The sequence below is a fragment of the Vulpes vulpes genome, chromosome 1 (genome assembly GCF_048418805.1).
Source record: "Vulpes vulpes isolate BD-2025 chromosome 1, VulVul3, whole genome shotgun sequence".
Lineage (NCBI taxonomy): Eukaryota > Metazoa > Chordata > Mammalia > Carnivora > Canidae > Vulpes > Vulpes vulpes.
Window position 1 is genome coordinate 40,266,854 of NC_132780.1, and position 19,401 is coordinate 40,286,254.

The following is a 19,401-nucleotide window of genomic DNA, read 5'->3' on the forward strand; positions in this document are numbered from 1 at the left end:
ATACCTGATTTACCCAGCAAACAAACTTGAGTAAAATCTTGTTGTCTGTGTTTGAATAAAGATCATTTGGGGGACAAAAATTAACAACAATGCTTTGAGTCAGTTCTATACTTAAGTTCTAAGCTTAGTGAATGTTTCATAGAACTTAATTTCTTAGATATGTATGTCCCTGATTTTACGCAAATGGAGTTTGGGGGTCACAAACATTTATTTGAGGAACCATCATAATTCTCTTCTCCATTATATCAAGAATGTACATACATGTTGACCACAAATTACATTATGTTGAAGATATTTTGCTCAAGGTATTTTAAAACTTAATACTAATTGCGCATTATTCTCAATTTAACTTTTCTGCAGGACTGCTGTACATTATTGAAACACAGAAAGTTCTTGATCTCAGAATTAATCTGAAGGCTTCCTATGTTATTATCCCACAAGATGGAATTTTTAGTCCTACATCAAATCTGCTTCTTTTAGATCTTGGTCATCTAAAGGTACATACTAATGTTTGTTGTATAGTTTGACACTTAAGATGTTTCTTAAGGTTTAAAATGTATTTTGTTTTTCAAACAGTTTGATTTGCAGTATTTACTGTTAGCTTTGTAGTAGATTGTAGGATTTGAGAATTCTTTCTTTTTTAGTAAATAATGTGCAGTTTCATTTAACTAAGTAGTTTTCGTACATTTCTAATAACAAAATGATCATTTTGAACTATGCAGGTTAGGGTAAACCTAAGAATTATGTTATTTGAGAGTAATGCTTGAGGAGATTAATTCCTTTTCAGTGTAAATTTACTACTTGACTAATTAAAATCAAATGGGAGAAAGTTCTGGAAATAATTCTTCATCCTTCTGAAATTTTTTGTATATATCACTATAGATAGTGACATTTTATTTTTGTTTTTTTTTTTGATAGTGACATTTTAATACTTCTATTAAATAATCTTAATTTGAGACAGTCTTCTTGCATTTACCGGAGTCATTTCCCTTTCCATCCAAATGTGTACATTTTTCTTCCTCAGTTTTGAGTAGAGAAATTTTTTTTGGGTTACTAGATCTGCACTGTTCTATATGGGTACCCACTGGCTACATGTAGTTTACATTGATTAAAATGAAATAACATAAAAATTAGTTCTTTAGTCACATTAGCCACATTCAGGAATTTAATGGTTTTAAGTGTCTTGGGTTGCTGTTTCAGCTCAGGTAGAGAACATTGCCATCCTACTAGAAAGTTCTGTGGCACAGCACTGCTCTAGATCATTAAATGTAGATTAAATAGTTAGAACAATTTAAAGACCCAAGAGGTACGGGTAATATTGGAAAGCTTTTCTGGTGACGAGAGAAATACGGGCCTTTCCTTGATATTGACATTGTCCTTTATGTTTTTACTTTCAGTTGGTAATTACATAGACACTTGCTGGATTTATATTTATAATAAAATTTATACATTTAGTTATTCATATTTGACTTTAGATGTGGAATTGTTTCAAGGGCAGTGTGGTGTAATAGCAGGAGCATAAGGTCAGGAATAATATCTAGTATTGTTTCCTTAGGCAATTTGCTTGACTTTTTACCTAAAATTGATTACCCTTCAGAGGTAATAAGTTTGACAGTCTGCTGTGCATGAGCTATATAAAATAGAGGTGCAAATGTGAAGGCACATACACACATATATGTATAGATGTGAATGAATAAGATCTTTATATACTCTGGTGGAGTGATCTCCAGGATGTTTAAGTGAAAAAAAGTAGCATGTGTAGTACACCAAGAAGGAGATGGTACAAAGATAACTTGCTTGAAGTCGTATAAATGGCAGAGTTGGGAGTACAGTTCAGCTATTCTAATATTTAATTCTGGATTCTTCTTATAAAAATATTTAAATATCTATCATCATGACATAGAAACATAGGCTATATTTGTCTCTTAATTTTGTTTTTAATAAAAAGGCTTCTTATCAAATATAAAAACGTTTTTAATAATAAATTTATTTTTTATTAGTGTTCAATTTGCCATCATACAGAATAACACCCAGTGCTCATCTCTTCAAGTGCCCCCCCTCAGTGCCCGTCACCCATTCACTCCCACTCCCTCCCCTCTCCCCCTTCTACCACCCCTAGTTCGTTTCCAAGAGTCAGGAGTCTTCATGTTCTGTCTCCCTTTCTGATATTTCCTACCTGTTTCTTCTCCCTTCTCTTCTGTTCCCTTTCACTATTATTTATATTCCCCAAATGAATGAGACCATATAATGTTTGTCCTTCTCCGATTGACTTATTTCACTCAGCATAATACCCTCCAGTTCCATCCACGTTGAAGCAAATGGTGGGTAATTGTCGTTTCTAATGGCTGAGTAATATTCCATTGTATACATAGACCACATCTTCTTTATCCATTCATCTTTTGATGGACACCGAGGCTCCTTCCACAGTTTGGCTGTTGTGGACATTGCTGCTATAAACATCGGGGTGCAGGTGTCCCGGCGTTTCATTGCATCTGTATGTTTGGGGTAAATCCCCAGTAGTGCAATTGCTGGGTTATAGGGCAGGTGTATTTTTAACTCTATAAAAAAGTTTTAAATGTATTGTTCTCCATAGCTGGCCTGGTTTCCCTTTTTTAATATACATCATTGAGAAATGCAACTTAATATGTAAAAATTCACTTTGTACCTGGTCTTATCGTTATACATGTCATGGGTGAAGACATTTCTATTAGCTTTATATGTCTTGTGAGTCTTTCATTAAATTTTTGTTACAGTCTTAAAGATGAAGTATTTTCTTTTGAAGTGTTTTGCATCATCTAAACTTTTAAAAATAACTTTAAGGTGACAAGTAAAAGTCGTTTGGAATTGCCAGATATGAAACAAGGAGGAGCCAGGCTTGAAGAGATCATGCATAGAGCTTATGATTCCTTTGACGTTCAGCTTACAAGCATACAGCTGCTTTACAGCACAGTTGGTAAGCATATAATGCATTATGTATTGATTCATTTTGCTGAAATGATTAGCTAGGTCTTAAGATAGTTTCTCTGAAGACCTTCATCCAAAACATATTAAAGCTTTTATGTTTTTGGGGTGCCTGGGTAACTCAGTTAAGCATCTGCCTTCAGCTCAGTTCATGATCCCACGATCCTGGAATGGAGCCCCGTGTTGGGCTCCCTGCTCAGTAGGGAGTCTGCTTCTCCCTTTGCCCCTTCCTCCATGCCTCACACCTATTCATGCTCTGTCTCTTTCTCTTTCTTTGCTCGCTCTCTCTCAAATAAAATCTTTAAGAAAAACAAAACTTTAATATTTTTGAATCAGAAGTAATAAATACTGTCTAGGAGCAATAATAGCTCAGGTATTTGATTTTAGTGCTCAAGAGACAGTTTCAATATCAATTTTTGAAGTTACAGGTAATGAGTAGGGACATTACTAGCACCTAGTGAGTGGAGGTCAGATATGCTACTAAACATCATACAATGTAGAGGAAAGCCACCTCACAACACTTATTTAGCCTAAATATCAATAGTGCTGAGGTTGAAAAATCCTTTGGACAAGGTTGGAAAACATTGGCACATATTTAAAATATTTTATACAGGATAATCACATTAGGCTGCTCAAAACTAGATCTGTCCAGCTTAGGGCCTCTGACCCCCCCAGGCCATAAAGAGCCACATTGAGACAGGAGGATCATTAGGAGGATAGAGGGAGGGAATCATAGGTGTACCTATACCCCATTCACTTTTGATGGAATCTCTGATACAGATCCGGTTTTTAGATGAAGTCAGCAGAGCCAGAAATTCACTTGTCAAAGCAACTTAAAGTAGATAGTGAGAGATCTGGGACTAATTGAGCCTTCTTTGTACTGTGTTATACTGTTTCTTAATCCCTGGAGTGTTAGGAAACATTTAGATAATTCAAGAGAGTTAGATTGGTGGATATTTTAGAGATTTGTATATATGGTAGAATTTTAATTATCAGAGCTAATAAAAAGAGAAACATTGAGAACCCTAAGTAATGGTTATTAAAAGTGTTAACTTTTAGTTAGTACTGGAACAGTACTAACTGTTAGTACTTTAGTACTTTAGTTAGTCATAGTACTGGAACATTTTTATTTTCTTTGTATTTGCTTTCCAATAATAAATTTTATTTCTGTTTTATAAGATTCTAGTTGGTGTAGAAGAAGCCCAGAAGTGTAGTGGGTGGCAAATACAAATTATTTATATGAAACCTGTAAGTCTTTTTGCAAGGAATAAATAACAGTATTGTGGTATGTTTGGTACATTTTGGTCATTAATTTTTGAAATCCAGGAGATATATTTAAGATATTGAGATACATTGTGAAAAAAATTTAGAGTATTCCATTATTGTTTGAAAAGTACTGGAATTCCTTGGAATTGTTTATGATTAATGTTAAGTGTTCTTAAATAATTAAATATTTTATAGGGCAGTGTATTTTTTGACATTGGGGTTATTTTAGGCAGTTGTCATAAACTTTCTTAATACTGAAACACATACTTCTAAATATTTTTTGTCTATAAATTGAGAAGGAAATATTTCATTATCTTGACACTGTTTGAATTTTAAAAATTGTAATAGAGTTGATTTTACTACCTTTCTCTACATCTAATCTTTCATCGACTTGGTTTTCTTTTTGACTGATGACTTTTTCTTATTTGAAATATTAGGCTCAAATGAGGTAATATATATGAAGATGGATTGTATCACACAAATTTCATGTTAGCAGACCTGGATGTAAATTTCAGCTTGTATCACACAGTAGCCTTTTGGCCATAAGCAAATGGAAAATTCCTCTGCGTCTCAGTTTTCTAAAATAAAATGAGTAAACATAATTATGAGAAGAAATGAAAATTTAAACAGTGCCTATAACAGTGCTTCTTACCAATCTTGAGTAACTGGTAGCTTTTTTTTTTTTTTTTTAAACACAGAAGAACTGTGCTTTTCTCTACCTTTTTCATTATTGTCTTAAAGCCATGTTTTTTGGGTACAGTATCTGCTAGGTATAGTGACTGTAAAGGGATGCATAGTAAATTTGATTAAACTGTGTTATTGGTTTTTTAAGAAGCTGTTTCCAGTTGAAACAGTTCTTGAAACAGCAGAAAGAAAATCATAAATGGAATCTAGCTGCTGATTGTGTATACTTGGGAAGGTGGCATTAAGATTATCCAGATGGAGGAAGAATTTTCATGACATGAAGTATATGACCACAAAGTATTAACAGTGATTTTAGTTTTAATGTATTTTTAAAAATTAAATGTGTGTTAAATAAACACGTACTTACTCTTTTCCATAATAGGTGATAATTGGAGAGAAGCGCGAAAATTGAATGTATCTACACAGCATATTTTGGTACCTATGCACTTCAATGTGGAACTCTCTAAGGCCATGGTTTTCATGGATATAAGAATGCCCAAGTATGTATTTTCTGTTTCATACGATTATAATTTTTTTAAGGAAATACCAAATTTCATTGATTATTTTTTTGTAGTAAAATATATGTAACATAAACTTTACCATTTTTAGATGATAATTGAATGGCATTAAGTACATTCACATTGTTGTGTGTGATGACCATCACTATCTATTTCCATAATGTTGAGGAACTGCCCTATTGTTTTCCATAGCATCTGTATCATTATATTCCCATCAGCAGTGTGTAAGGGTTCCAATTTCTCCATCTCTTCAGCAACACTTGTTTTCTTATTTTTAAAAATAGTCCTCGCCAATATGTATGAAGTAGTGTCTGATTATAGTTTTCAATTGCATTTCCCGAATGATTACTGATTAGGTAATTTTCAGGTACTTAACTGACAGTCAATATATTTCTTTGGAAAAATACCTGGTCAAGTCCTTTGCCCATCTTTAATTAAAATTTTTTTTAAGTTGCAGGAGATTTTTTATTTTTCAATATATTATGCATGTTGACTCCTTATCAGATAAATGATTTGCAAATATTTTATCTTTTTGTGGATTGCCTTATTTATCACCCTTTTAATAGTGCCCTTTGATGCACAAAAGTTTTAAATATTAAGTCCAGTTTATCTGTTGCCTGTGTTTTGGTATTGTATTCAAGAGATTATTGTCAAATTCAATGTCATGAAATTTCTGTATCATTGTTACAAAGAATTTTATACTTTCAGCTTTCATGTTTAAGTCTTTGATACATTTGGAGTTAATTTTTGGATATGGTATAAGATATGGACTCAGTTTTGTTCTTTTGTATGTGGATATCTGGTTTGCCCAGCATCATTTATTGAAAAGACTGTCTTTTCTCCATTGAATAGTCTTGTATTGTTGTGAAAATCATTGGCCATATACATGAAGGTTTATTTCTGGGTTTTCTGTTTTATTTCCTTGGTCTCTATTTCCTGTGTCTATACCAGAGCCACACAGTTTGGATGACTATACCTTTGTAGTAAGTTTTGAAATCAGGAGTGTGAGTCATCCAACTTTGTCTTTTAGATTGTTTTGATTGTTTGGGGTCGAGATTCCATATGAATTATAGGTTGGCTTTTCTATTTTAAGATACTATTTTGATTTTGATATGAATTGCATTGAACCTGTAAATGCTTTGAGTAGTGACCTCTTAATATTAAGTCTTCCAGTCCATGAACATAAGATGTCTTTGCATTTCTTTGTGTCTTCTGTAATTTCTTTCAGCAGCATTTTAGTAGTTAGCAATATATTTCTTTACTTCCTTGGCTAAGTTTATTCTCTTTGATGTTGTTGTAAATGGAATTGTTGTCTTAATATCCTTTTTGGATTGTTTGCTGTTACTGTATAGAAACCGATTCTTCTGGAGTTGATTTTAATACTCTCTAACTTTGCTGAATTCATTTATTTCTAACTTTGTGTGTGGAATTGTTAGGGTTGTTTTTCTTTTTAAGATTTTATTTATTCATGAGAGACACAGAGAGAGAGGCAGAGACATAGGCAGAGGGAGAAGCAGGCTCCCTATGGGGAGCCCGACGTGGAACTCGATCCCAGGATCATGCCCTGAGCCAAAGGCAGATGCTCAACCACTGAGCCACCCAGGTGTCCCGAATTGTTAGGATGCTCAAACACTGAGCCACCCAGGTGTCCCGAATTGTTAGGGTTTCTACACGTAAGATCACTTCATCTATGAACAAAGATAGTTTTACATGTTTCTTTTCACTTTGGATGCTTTTAATTTTGTCTTGCCTAATAATTTTCACTAGAATTTCCAGTGCTATGTTGAGTAGAAGTGATTTAAGTGGTCATCCTTTATCCTGAACATAGAGGAAAAGCTTTTGGTTTTTCATCTTTGAGTGTGTTAGCTGTGGGATTTTTCATATATGACCTTTATTATGTTGATAGAGTTTTCTTCTGTTCCTAATTCGTTGAATGTATCTATCATGGAAGTGTGTTGAATTTTTTTTCAAATATTTTTTTTCATCAGTTGAAAGGATTGTGTATCTTTTTCCTTCACTCTATTAACGTTGTGTATTACAATGATCTGTGTTTATATGTTGAACCATTCTTACGTTCTAGGAATAAATTCTGGGTCATAGCATATAATCCTTTGAATGTACTGTTGAGTCTTTTTTGCTAGAATTTTGTTGAGGATTTTTGCAACATGATCCTAAGGGATATTGGTCTGCAGTGTTTTTGAAGTGTTTTTGTTTGACTTTGGTTCAGAGTAATTGTGGCCTGAAAAGGAGCTAGTTAGTGTCCCTTTCTCTAACATTGTTTGGAAGAATTTGAGAATAATTTATATTCTTTTTAAAATGTTTGCTAGAATTCACTAGTGAAATCATGGGCATTTCATTATTGGGAGATTTTTGATAACTGATTCAATCTCCATACTAGTTATAGGTCTATCCAGGTTGCCTGTTTCTTTCCAATTTAGAGTTTTTGATAGATTTAGTTTTCTAGAAATTTGTCCACTTTATCTTGGTTTTGTAGTTTGTTGGTATAAAATTGTTCATAGTGCTGTCTTCCAATTTTTGTTATTTCGATAGAATTGGTAGTAATGCCCCTGCTTTCATTTCTGATTTTAGTTAAGTCATTTCTCTTTTTTTTATCAGTCTGCCTAAAATTTCAACTCTGTTGATCTTTTTGAAGAACCCCTTCTCAGTTTTGTTTTTTTCTCTATTATTTCTCATTTGTCTATTTTGTTTCTCTTTGATTTTTATTTCCTTACTTGCTTTTAGTTTAGCTTGCTCTCTTTCTAGTTTCTTAAGGTTAAAATTAGTTTGAGATCTTTAGCACAAGTGTTTACAGCCATAAATTTCCCTCAGTACGGTTTTGCTGTATTCTATAAATTTTGATGTTCTGCGTTTTCATTTTCAGTTGTCTCAAGATATTTTTTCCTTTTCCTTGTGATTTCTTTGACTTACCGTTTAATACATGTGTTGTTTAATTTCCATATATTTTTGAATTTTACATTTTTTCTTCTGTTGATTCCTAGTTTCATTCCATTGTGATTTTTTGGAAAAAAATTCTTTTAGTAATTTCAGACTTCTAAAAAATTTGACACTTGTGGCCTTATATGTGGTTTTTCCTGGAGATTGTTTTGTGTGTACTTAAGAAAAAACCGTATTCTACTGTTCTATATATTTTTTCGGTCCATTTTGTCAATAGTGTTGTTCTAGTCCTCCCTTTTTGGTTTTCTCTCTGGTTGTTGCATCAGATACTGAAGTCTGTTGACTGTAGATCAGTTTCTTCCCTCAATTCTGTCAGTGTTTGATTCATGTATTTTTGATTGGATGTTTGGTGCATATATGTTTTGTTACATTTTCTTAGTGAAATGACCTTTTTATTATTATAATGTCCTTTGTTTCTAGTAACAGATTATGACTTTACAAACTCGTTTGACTGCTTTTATTAAAGCTGTTCCTGATTTCTTGTATTTATTATATGCGTGGGATATTTTTTTTGCCACTCTTTAATTTTTCAAACTATATTTGTGCCCTTAAATCTAAACTGAGTCTTTGACAGACAACCTATAGTTGGATCTCATTTTTTTAATCCATTCTGTCAATTTATATCTTGGATCGGGAAGCATAAACCATTTATTTTTAAAGTAATCATTGTTATTGAAGGACTTCTGTCATTTTGTTATTTATTTCCATATGTTTTATAGCTTTTTTCTTATTTCCTCTTTTACTGCTTTCATTTGCACTTAGTTGACTTTTTTGTTGTGACATGGTTTGATTTCCATCTGTTTTCCATGTGTGCATATTCTATGATTATTTTATTGTTTATTATGGAGATTCCATATAGTATTGTAAAGTTATAACAGTCTGTTTAAAATTGGTACTAACTTCAATTGCATACAAAAATTCTTACTTTTTTCCATCTTTTTAAAATTTTATTTAAATTCAATTAATTAACATATAATGTATTATTGGTTTCAGAGGTAGAGTTCAGTGATTCATCATCAGTCTTATGTAATACCTAGGGCTCATTACGTGACATGCCCTCCTTAATGTCCATCACCCAGTTACCCTATCCCACCACCTGCTCCCCTCCAGCAACCCTAAGTTTGTTTCCTGTGATTAGGAGTCTCTTACGGTTTGTCTCTGCCCCTGATTTCATCTTACTTTATTTTTTCTTCTCTTTCTCTGAGATCCTTTGTTTTGTTTAAAAATATCTTTCTTTACTGCTTCCCCCCTTCATTTTGTTACTGATGTCACATATTATATCCTTATATATTGTATACCCATTTAACATAGGTTTATACTTTTATGCATTTGTCTTCTAAATCCCATAGAAAATAAAAAGTAGAGTTGTAATAGAAAACTATAATAAGTAATACTTGATTTTACATTTATTATATAAATACCTTTATGTTTCCTGAGATCTTTATAATTTACCTGAGCCCCTTTTTTTTTTTTTAAAGATTTATTTATTCATGAGAGACAGAGAAAGGCAGAAACATAGGCAGAGGGAGAAGAGGCTCCCTGTAGGAGCCTGATGTGGGACTCTATCGCAGGCCCCTGGGATCATGACCTGAGCTCAATGCAGATGCTCAACTACTGACACCCATGCATCCCTATTAGCTGAAACTTTGAGCTCAAGCTCATAAGTAGAGAAATCTGTTGAACTTGACTCAGCTGTTTAGCTGATTTGATCCTAAATAATTTGACTTTAGCTAACCCTTTCACTTCTTTCCTCCAGTACTTTTTCTCTCCCTTGCAAACATTGAAATCTCAGTCAGACATCTGTATTGTAATTTAACCAAAGACTCATCCAACACTTGCCAAACAGCCCCAGGGGATCATTATAAGAGAATGCTCATAAAGTAGTGCTCAAGGCTTTGTTGTCTGAAGTATAGGGAGAAGGATAGAGGTAAGTAGTAAATAGCCTGTCTTTCCCCATATGCTGTGGATGTGGCTGCTATTACTTAACTGCTCTTGTCACATGAAAGAGAGACTTCACCCTTCTGTGTTGCTTTTTTTTTTTTTTTTTTAAATTTTTTATTTATTTATGATAGTCACACAGAGAGAGAGAGAGAGGCAGAGACACAGGCAGAGGGAGAAGCAGGCTCCATGCACCGGGAGCCCGACGTGGGATTCGATCCTGGGTCTCCAGGATCGCGCCCTGGGCCAAAGGCAGGCGCCAAACCGCTGCGCCACCCAGGGATCCCTGTGTTGCTTTTTAAAGTATAGTGACTCTGTCCACTAGCAAACATTGTGTAGTATAGGAAGTCTTGTTCTCCTAGACTTCCCTTCTATTAGGAAATCAAACTGCACTCTAAGAGTCTTAAGGCCAGAGGGATGTCAGGAATTTGGCTTGAGAAAGAGAGAAGGAAAGAAAACCATTCTACCCACTCTGCTGTGCTTTTTTTAATTTTAATTTTTAATTTTTTTAAATAATCCAGCACTAGGTGTTAAATCCATACCTCGATGGTCAGTTAAAACAAATGAGACAAGAACATAGAATGAGGAAAAGGCAATCTCTTCAAAAAAGGATGCTGAGAAAACTGGACAGCTACCTGCAAAAGAATGAAATTGAACCATTTTCTTACAACATACACAAAAATAAGTTGAAAATGAATTAAAGATCTATATATGAGATCTAAAACCATAAAAATCCTAAAACATAGTGATCTCTTGGACATCAGCCTTAGCAACATTTCTCTAGATTTGTCTGTTACATTTTTTGAAGAAAATATCTTTGCTTTATTTTATTGCATTTGCACCTTTGTCAAAGATGAGTAGACTGTATTTATGGAAGTCTCCTGGGCTCTCTATTCTGACCATTGATCTGTCTATTCTTTTGCCAATACCAGTATCTTGCTTACTGTAGCTTTATAGTAAGCGTTGAAGTTGGGGGATGTCAATCCTCCATCCTTGTTCTTCAGTATTGTATTGGCTATTCTGGATCTTTTACCTCTCCATAATAACTTTAGAATCATTTTGTCAATATTCATTAAGTAGTGGACTGGGATTTTGACTTTAATTGCATTGAATCTATGGATCAGTTGGAAAGAACTAACATCTTGATAATATTGAGTTTTAATATCCATAAATAAATATGGAATATCTCTTCACTTATTCATTTCTTTTTTTATTTCATTCATAGAGTTTTGTAGTTTCCTTCATAAAGATCTTATATATATTTTTAGATTTATACCCAACTATTAAATTTTGTGGGTGCTAATGTAAGTGGCATTATATTTAATTTTTAAATTCTCATCTATTGTTTGTATATAGGAAAACAATTGACTGTTGCATATCAACTTTGTATTATGCAATCTTGGTATAAGGACTTATTAGTTCTAGGAGTCTTTTTTTTTTTCTTTTTAGATATTCTGTGTAGATGACCGTGTCATTTGTGAACAGAATCTTTATGCCTCCCATTCAGTTTATTCCCTTTTCTTGTCCTAATTCATTGGCAGGTACTTCTAGTACAGTGTTGAAAAGGAGTGATCAGAGACCTCTTTACTTTGTATCTAATCTTAATGGAAAAACAGGCTTTCTTACAATTAAATATGTGGCTGTAGGTTTTCTGATGATATTCTTTTTTTTTTTTTTTCTGATGATATTCTTTATCAAGTTGAGGCAGTTCTCCTTTATTCTAGTTCACTGAGAGTTTTTTATCATGAATAGGTGTTCGATTTTGTCATGCATCAATTTATATGATCATGTAATTTTTCTTTTAACCACAATTTAGATATATAATGTCATGGAGAATTTACTTAAACTGGCTAAGCATTAGCTTCCTGATAGGAACCATGTACATAAGGGAAATTCTGAGAAACAGAGAACAGAAATTGATTGTCTATCTTACAGGTTGTGAGAATGTATGATAAATGTATATCAGTGCTTTCCTTAATGTGTGTCATTAATAAATAATAATTAGTAATGATCATCCATCATTGGCAAATAGTAAAGAAATAATAAACATAACATTAAAAATTTTTGGAAAAAAATGAAATTAGTTCACCTAATGAGACTGGTCAGTAAGGGCAAAAAGAAATTTGATTGGAGATTGTGGAATAATATGTCTTATGGACTGTGTGGATAATTTTTAGAGCTTAAAATTGCATTTTATTATTTTTGGATATATTAAGGGGGAACAGTTGTGTTTTTAATTAGTGCACTTAAATCAGAATGAAGTTTGCTTATACTGATTTCTGCTTTTTTGAAACAGATTCAAGATTTTTGGAAAGTTACCGCTGATTTCTTTACGAATCTCAGATAAAAAACTGCAAGGAATTTTGGAATTGATTGAAAGCATTCCGAAACCCACACCTGCACCTGAAACATATGCCCCTGCCAAACCATTTCAGGTAATGTTTTTTACAAAATTGATAAAAGTACAAATTTAAGGAACTCAACAAATAGTATTTGTAAGAGTCAAAAATTTTGGATAAAATAATTTTATTCGTTTTCAAGAGACCTTTAAAAATTACATTTTACGGGTACCTGGGTGGCTCAATTGGTTAAGCATCCAACTCAATCTCAGCTCAGGTCTTTATTTATTTTTTTTTTTAAAGATTTATTTATTTATTTATCAGAGAGAGAGAGAGAGAGGCAGAGACACAGGAGGAGGGAGAAGCAGGCTCCATGCTGGGAGCCTGATGTGGGACTCGATCCCGGGACTCCAGGATCGCGCCCTGGGCCAAAGGCAGGAGCTAAACCTCAGCTCAGGTCTTGATCGCAGGGTTGTGAGTTCAAGCCCCACAGTGGGCTCCATGTTAAACATGGAACTTACTTAAAAAAAATTGGGGTGCCTGGTTGTCTCAGCCGGTTGTGTCTGACTCTTGTTTTTTTTTTTTTTTAGCTCAGGTCATGATCTCAGGGTTGTGAGATTGAGCTCTTCCTTGGGTTCTGCAGTGGGCATGGAGCTCGCTTAAGGTTCTCTCTCTCCTCTCACCCCATCCCCCTATGTTTCTCTCTCTCTCTAAAAAAATTTGTTTTTACATTTTAAAAGGAAATGATGAAAGAGTTAAAGGTGCAAATAGTAAAGAAAATTACATGATGAGTCTACCTTTCTTTACTTCTGCTTGCAGTGACCCTCCTTAATGGTAACACTGTTAACTACCACTTCTGTAGTTTTCCAGAAGTGTTTATAATTTATACTATGGCATGCTGGTGTGTGTGTGTGTGTATTCTTAAAGTTTACATAAATTGGATCATTATACTTCCTGTTCTGAATCTGTATTTTTTCACCATTATCATATCTTATATACCTTAGAGATATTTTCATATTAGCACATACAGATCTTTTTTTTTTTTTTTTGTATAGCAAATAATATTGAATTGTGCAAATGTACCTACCATCATTTGCCTTACATAACAGAGTTCCTTTTGATGAACATTCCTATTATTACGAATGCTCACAGTTCTACCCTACTGCTTTTGGCTTCCTCTCTATATATTTGGGTGTATTTTTATCCACTGGATAAATTTATACAAGTAGAATTGCTCACTGAATTTTATATTTTCATGAACTTTGTCAAATTTTCTTTTTTTTTTTTTAAAGATTTTATTTATTTATTCATAGACACACACAGAGAGAGGCAGAGACACACAGGCAGAGGGAGAAGCAGGTTCCATGCAGGGAGCCCGATGTGGGACTCTATCCAGGGTCTCCAGGATCACCCCCCAGGCTGCAGGCGGCGCCAAACCGCTGCGCCACCGGGGCTGCCCAAATTTTCTTTTTTAAATTGAGTACTAATTTATATTCCCACCAGCAGTAAATGAGTGAAAAAAGGAACTCCTGTGTACGGTTGGTGGGAACAGCCAACATGGAAATAGTGGGGAGGTTCCTCAGGAAACAAACTAGAACTACCATATATGATCCAGCAATCTTACTTTCCTGGCTTTTCCAAAGGAGATGAAAATAGGATATCAAAGAGATACCTGCATTTTCCTTATTAGTGATATTGGGCATCTTTTCCTGTGTTTGTTGACCATCTGTGTGTCTTCTTTGGAAAATGTCCATTTCTTCTGTCCATTTTTTAATTGATTATTTGTTTTGTTGAGTTGAATGAGTTCTTTATGTATTTTGGATATTAACACCTTATCAAATATATTATTTGCTTATATTTTTTCCCATTCAGTTTATTGCCTTTTCATTGGTTGATAGTTTCCCTTGCTATGCAGAAGCTGTTTAGTTTGAGGTAGTCCCACTGGTTTATTTTTGCTTTTGCTGCCTTTGCTTTGGGTATCAGATCCAAAAAGTCATTGCCAAGATTGCTGTCAAGGAGCTTACCTGTCTGTTTTCTTCTAGAAGCTTAATGGCTTCAGGTCTTCCATTCAAGTCTATAATCCATTTTGAGTTGATTTTGTGTAAAGATAGGAGTCTAGTTTTATTCTTTTGCATGTGGTTGTCCAGTTTCCCCAGCACCATTTGCTGAAGAAACTATCCTTTCCCTTTTGTATATTGGCTCTTCTGCCAAAAATTAATTGACCATTAATGCATAGATTTACTCCTGGTTTCTCATTTTTGTTCCATTGATCTATGGATTTGTTTTTATGTTGGTGCCAAACTGTTTTGATTATTATAGCTTTGTAACAGAGCTTGAAGTTAGGAAGCCTGATGCCTCTGTGTAATATACCACTGGACTTTTGATAGAGAGTGCATTGAATCTGAAGATTGCTTTGAGTAGTGTGAACTTTTTAACAATATTACTTTTTGCAATCCATAAGTGTCAAATATCTTTCCACCTATTTATGTCTTCAGTTTCTTTCATCAGTGCTTTTATGGTTTTCAGGGTACAGATTTTTGACCTCTTTGATTAGGGTACAGATTTTTGACCTCTTTGATTAAATTTATTTGTAGGTATTTTATTCTTTTTGATATAGTTATAAATGGTAAATCTTGAAATAAAGTATGACATCTAAAATGTGTGCTTTACCCAAATAGTTTCCATTAGTTCTTTCCCTTTTCCTGTAGCTTTTAGAATCAGCTTTTCAATTCTATGAAAAATTTCTGCCAGGATTTTGATGGTGGTGATTTTATTGTATAATTAATTTGGAGAGAATTCACATTTTAACAATACGAATCTTTTAGTCTATTAATGTGATATGTCTTTTCATTTATTTAGGTCTCTTTAATTTTTTTCCTAAGTATTTTGTACTTGAAACACATTTGCTTCACATATTTTGCTGTTCTGTATCCTCTGAAAATCCATATATTGAAATCTTAACCCTAGTACCTCAGAATGTGACTGACAGTATTTGGACATAGGGTCTTAAAAAGTGGTTAATATGAGGCCACTAGGGGATCCCTGGGTGGCGCAGCAGTTTAGCGCCTGCCTTTGGCCATCGAGCCCCACGTCGGGCTCCCAGTGCATGGAGCCTGCTTCTCCCTCTGCCTATGTCTCTGCCTCTCTCTCTCTCTCTGTGACTATCATAAATAAATAAAAATTAAAAAAAAAAAAGAGGCCACTAGAGTGGGTCCTAATCCAGTTAGGGTGGCATCTTCATAAGAAGTAGAAATTCAGACATAGAAAAAGACACCAGAGATGCACATGTACAGAGAAAACATCATGTGAGGGCACAGCAAGAAGGTAGACATCTGCAAGCCTAGGAGAGAGACCACAGATAAAACAAATTATGCCAACACTTTGATCTTGGACGTCTTAGCCTCCCAAACTATAAGAAAATAAATTTCTATTGTTTAAACCATCCAGGCTATGGAATTTTGCTATGGCAGCCTTCGCAAACTAATACAGCTTTTGGTACCAGAAAGTGAAGTGGTGTTGTAATAAACATGTTGTAGTGAGTTTAAAACTGGATAATGAGTAGAGCGTGTAAGAGTTTTGAGGCAAGGTGATCCTTGTTATAAAGTGGTAAAGAGCTTAGCTGAATTGTTTTTTAGTGGGGAACTTGTAAATTATGAACTTAGATATTTAATTGAGATTTCCAAGCAAACTGTTTAAGATATGGTCTTATTTTTGCCTAATTGCTTATAGTAAAATGCAAGAAAGAGATGTTTTTAAGAAGGACTTGTTAATAAGCAAGTTGGTATTAGAACTTAAAGATTTGGGAGAAGTGCTCATCCTATCCATACTGCAAAAAATGGGAGTGTGTTACAGAGAGAAAACCAAGAGCATTTTGCACAAAACACTTGATAAAGGGATTAAGGGTGTGACTGCTGTAACCCACCATTTTAGCAGAAGCCAGGAATAGAGATGGGACTATGCCAGCTGAAGTACTGCTAGCTTAGACTAAAAAGGGCAGAGTCAGGACAAAATGAAGAAAAAAAATCCCTTGAAGTTCTGGTACTACAGGGTAGGACAGTGGGGCCATCCATCTGGGAACATACTTTATTCTTCAAGAAAAAGGAAAAGAATGATCCCGAAGGCTATTCTGAGATCCACAGAGGTACTACTACCTACATGGGCCCAAAAGACGTGGGTTTTGGGGCCCGAAGTTCCCCTGGATTTCTGAGAATGGTGCCACTTTCTCAAGTTTCAGTGGTTCAGGCTGCTGCTACCCATGACTTCAATGGCAGGAATGTAGTTAGTTTTATCTTATTAAGTATAATAATAGCTATAGCTTTTTCTTACATATTATTTCCCAGCTTGAGGAGGTACTCCTTTATTCCTAGTTAGCTGATAGTTTTGTGTCATGATTATTTGTAGCATTTTATGTAATGCTTTTGCTCCATCTATTGTAATCACACTGTTTTCTCTATTCTTTTAATATGATGAATTACATTGATTCTAATGTTAAACTAGCTTTGCATTCCCAATATAAACCTCCTTTGTGATATATTAACATTTTAGTACATTGTTGGATTTATTTGCTTTTTTTTTTTTTTGTTGAGGATTTTTATATTTATGTTACTGCAGGATACTGGTTTATACTTTTTTCTTGTTACCTGTTTGCGTATGATATCAGGGCAAGTCCAGCTTCATTAAATGAATTGGAAAATGTTTTCCTCTTATGAGATTTTTTGTAAAGAATTGATACTATTTCTGTCTTAAATACCAGTGAGGCCATGTATGCCTGAAATTTCTTTATTGAAAGGTTTTCAAGTTGTTTAATTAATTTTTACAGGACTGCTTACAGTATCAGTTTATTCTTGCACGAGCTTTATAAGATTTTGTCTGTTAAGGAATTTGTTCATTTCAACCAAGGTGTTGAATATGTGGAAGTAAGGTTGTTTCTAATATTTCCTTATGCTTCAGGCAACTTTAGGATTTATAATGACATTTTACTATTCATTTCTTATCCAAGCACTTTTCGGATCCAGAATTTCTCTTTGAGTTTTTCTTATGTTGTCTTTTCATTGATGTTTTCTATTTGCTGTGATATCATTGTTCTGGTTTCTTTTAGCTCTTTCTCCATGGTCCTTTTCAGCTTTCTGAGTATATTTGAGGCATTAAGAAAAAAATCTTTCATAGTAAGTCCAGTACCTTGCTTCCTTCTGAACTGTGTCTGCTGCTTTTGTCTGTGTATGGGCTATTCTTCCTTGTTTCTTTGTATAGATTGTCCTGCTATTGTAATCAGACAAAAAGAATTATGAGAAAACTCAGACACATATATTCATTAACATAGATGCAAAAATCCTTAAAAAATACTACAACCAAATAGTATGATATATATAAAAAGGATAATATACTATAAGCAAATGCACTTACTTTATGAAAGCAAAAGTGGTTCAACAGTCAGTCCTATCAATCCTATTCATGGAATAAAGGAGAAAAAATATATGACCATCTCAATAGAAAAGAAAAAGTATAGGCAAAACCAGCAGTTATTGATGATGTTCCCTCTTAACAAACAGGGAATAAAAGAATGTATCTTCAACCTGGTAAGGCACATCTAGGAAAAACCCATAGCTAGTTTTTGTACTTCATTTGAAAAAGACTGAGTTTTCCCTGTAAGATCTGGAATAGTTCAAGAATGAATGCCTTTTCTCACCACTTCTATTCAAGTTGATAGTGAATGTTCTAGCTTCTGCAGATGAATCAAGAAAAATAAAGACAAGATTGGAAAGAAAAAGTAAAACTGTCTTTATTTGTAGGTGAAATGATCATGCAGAAAGTCCTAAGGAACGTAGAAAAGTAATATTCGTAATAGTAATAAGCAAGTTCACAAAATACATTATCAATGTAAAGAATTATTTCTAAAGATGAAACGAAAAAGAATATTCCATTCATAACAACATTAAAAAGGGCTAGTCAAGAAAAAATTAACAAAAGAAATACAACACCTGTAAACCTAAATCTGCAAAACATTTCTGAAAATGATATTCATAGTCAAGGATTGGAGGCCTGACCACATTGAGATGGTAGTCCTCTCCAGACTCTGTAGATTTCTCACAACCTCAATCAGAATACAGAAGATTGCTTTTCTGGAAATTAACAAGTTAATTATAAAGTATATATGGTCATGTAAAGGACACATATTAGCCAAAACAATTTATTTTATTATTTTTAAGGTTAATTCCGGTATAGTTAACATACAGTGTTACATTCATTTCAGGTATAAGATACAGTGATTCTTATCTTCAGTGATCTTCAGTGATGAGCACTTCCATATATTACTCAGTGCTCATCAAAATACGTGTACCTTTAACCCTCTTCACCTGTGTCACCCATCCCTTTCTTTCCCATTAACCACCTCTGTTCTGTATAGTTAAGAGTCTTTTTTGGTTTGTCTTTTTCCCTTTGTTTCTTAAATTCCATGTGAGTGAAATTATATGGTATTTGTCTTTCTCTGGTTTATTTTGCTTAGCACTGTACTCTCTAGATCCATTCACATTGTTGCAAATGTCAAGATTTCATTCTTTTTTTATGGTTGAATAATATTGCATTGCATATATATACCACATCTTCTTTATCCATTCATCTATCAGTGGATACTTAGGTTGCTCCATAATTTTGGCCAAAACAATGTTGGACAAGAATAATGTTAGAGATTTTCTAATACTTGATTTCAAGATTTATCTTATACTACTTTATTAAAGAAAGTG

The 19,401-nt window shown here is 33.8% G+C and overlaps 1 protein-coding gene across 3 annotated transcripts in view; it reads left to right on the forward strand.

Moving 5' to 3' along the window:
* Positions 1 to 19,401, forward strand: part of VPS13A (vacuolar protein sorting 13 homolog A) — a 237,353-nt gene that overhangs the window by 73,571 nt on the left and 144,381 nt on the right. For all 3 annotated transcript variants that reach the window (XM_026001515.2, XM_026001519.2, XM_026001517.2), the window contains exons 20-23: positions 361 to 497; positions 2,821 to 2,953; positions 5,294 to 5,411; positions 12,619 to 12,757. In XM_026001515.2, the coding sequence (XP_025857300.2) occupies positions 361 to 497; positions 2,821 to 2,953; positions 5,294 to 5,411; positions 12,619 to 12,757 (527 nt within the window). The remainder of the gene's footprint in view (positions 1 to 360; positions 498 to 2,820; positions 2,954 to 5,293; positions 5,412 to 12,618; positions 12,758 to 19,401) is intronic.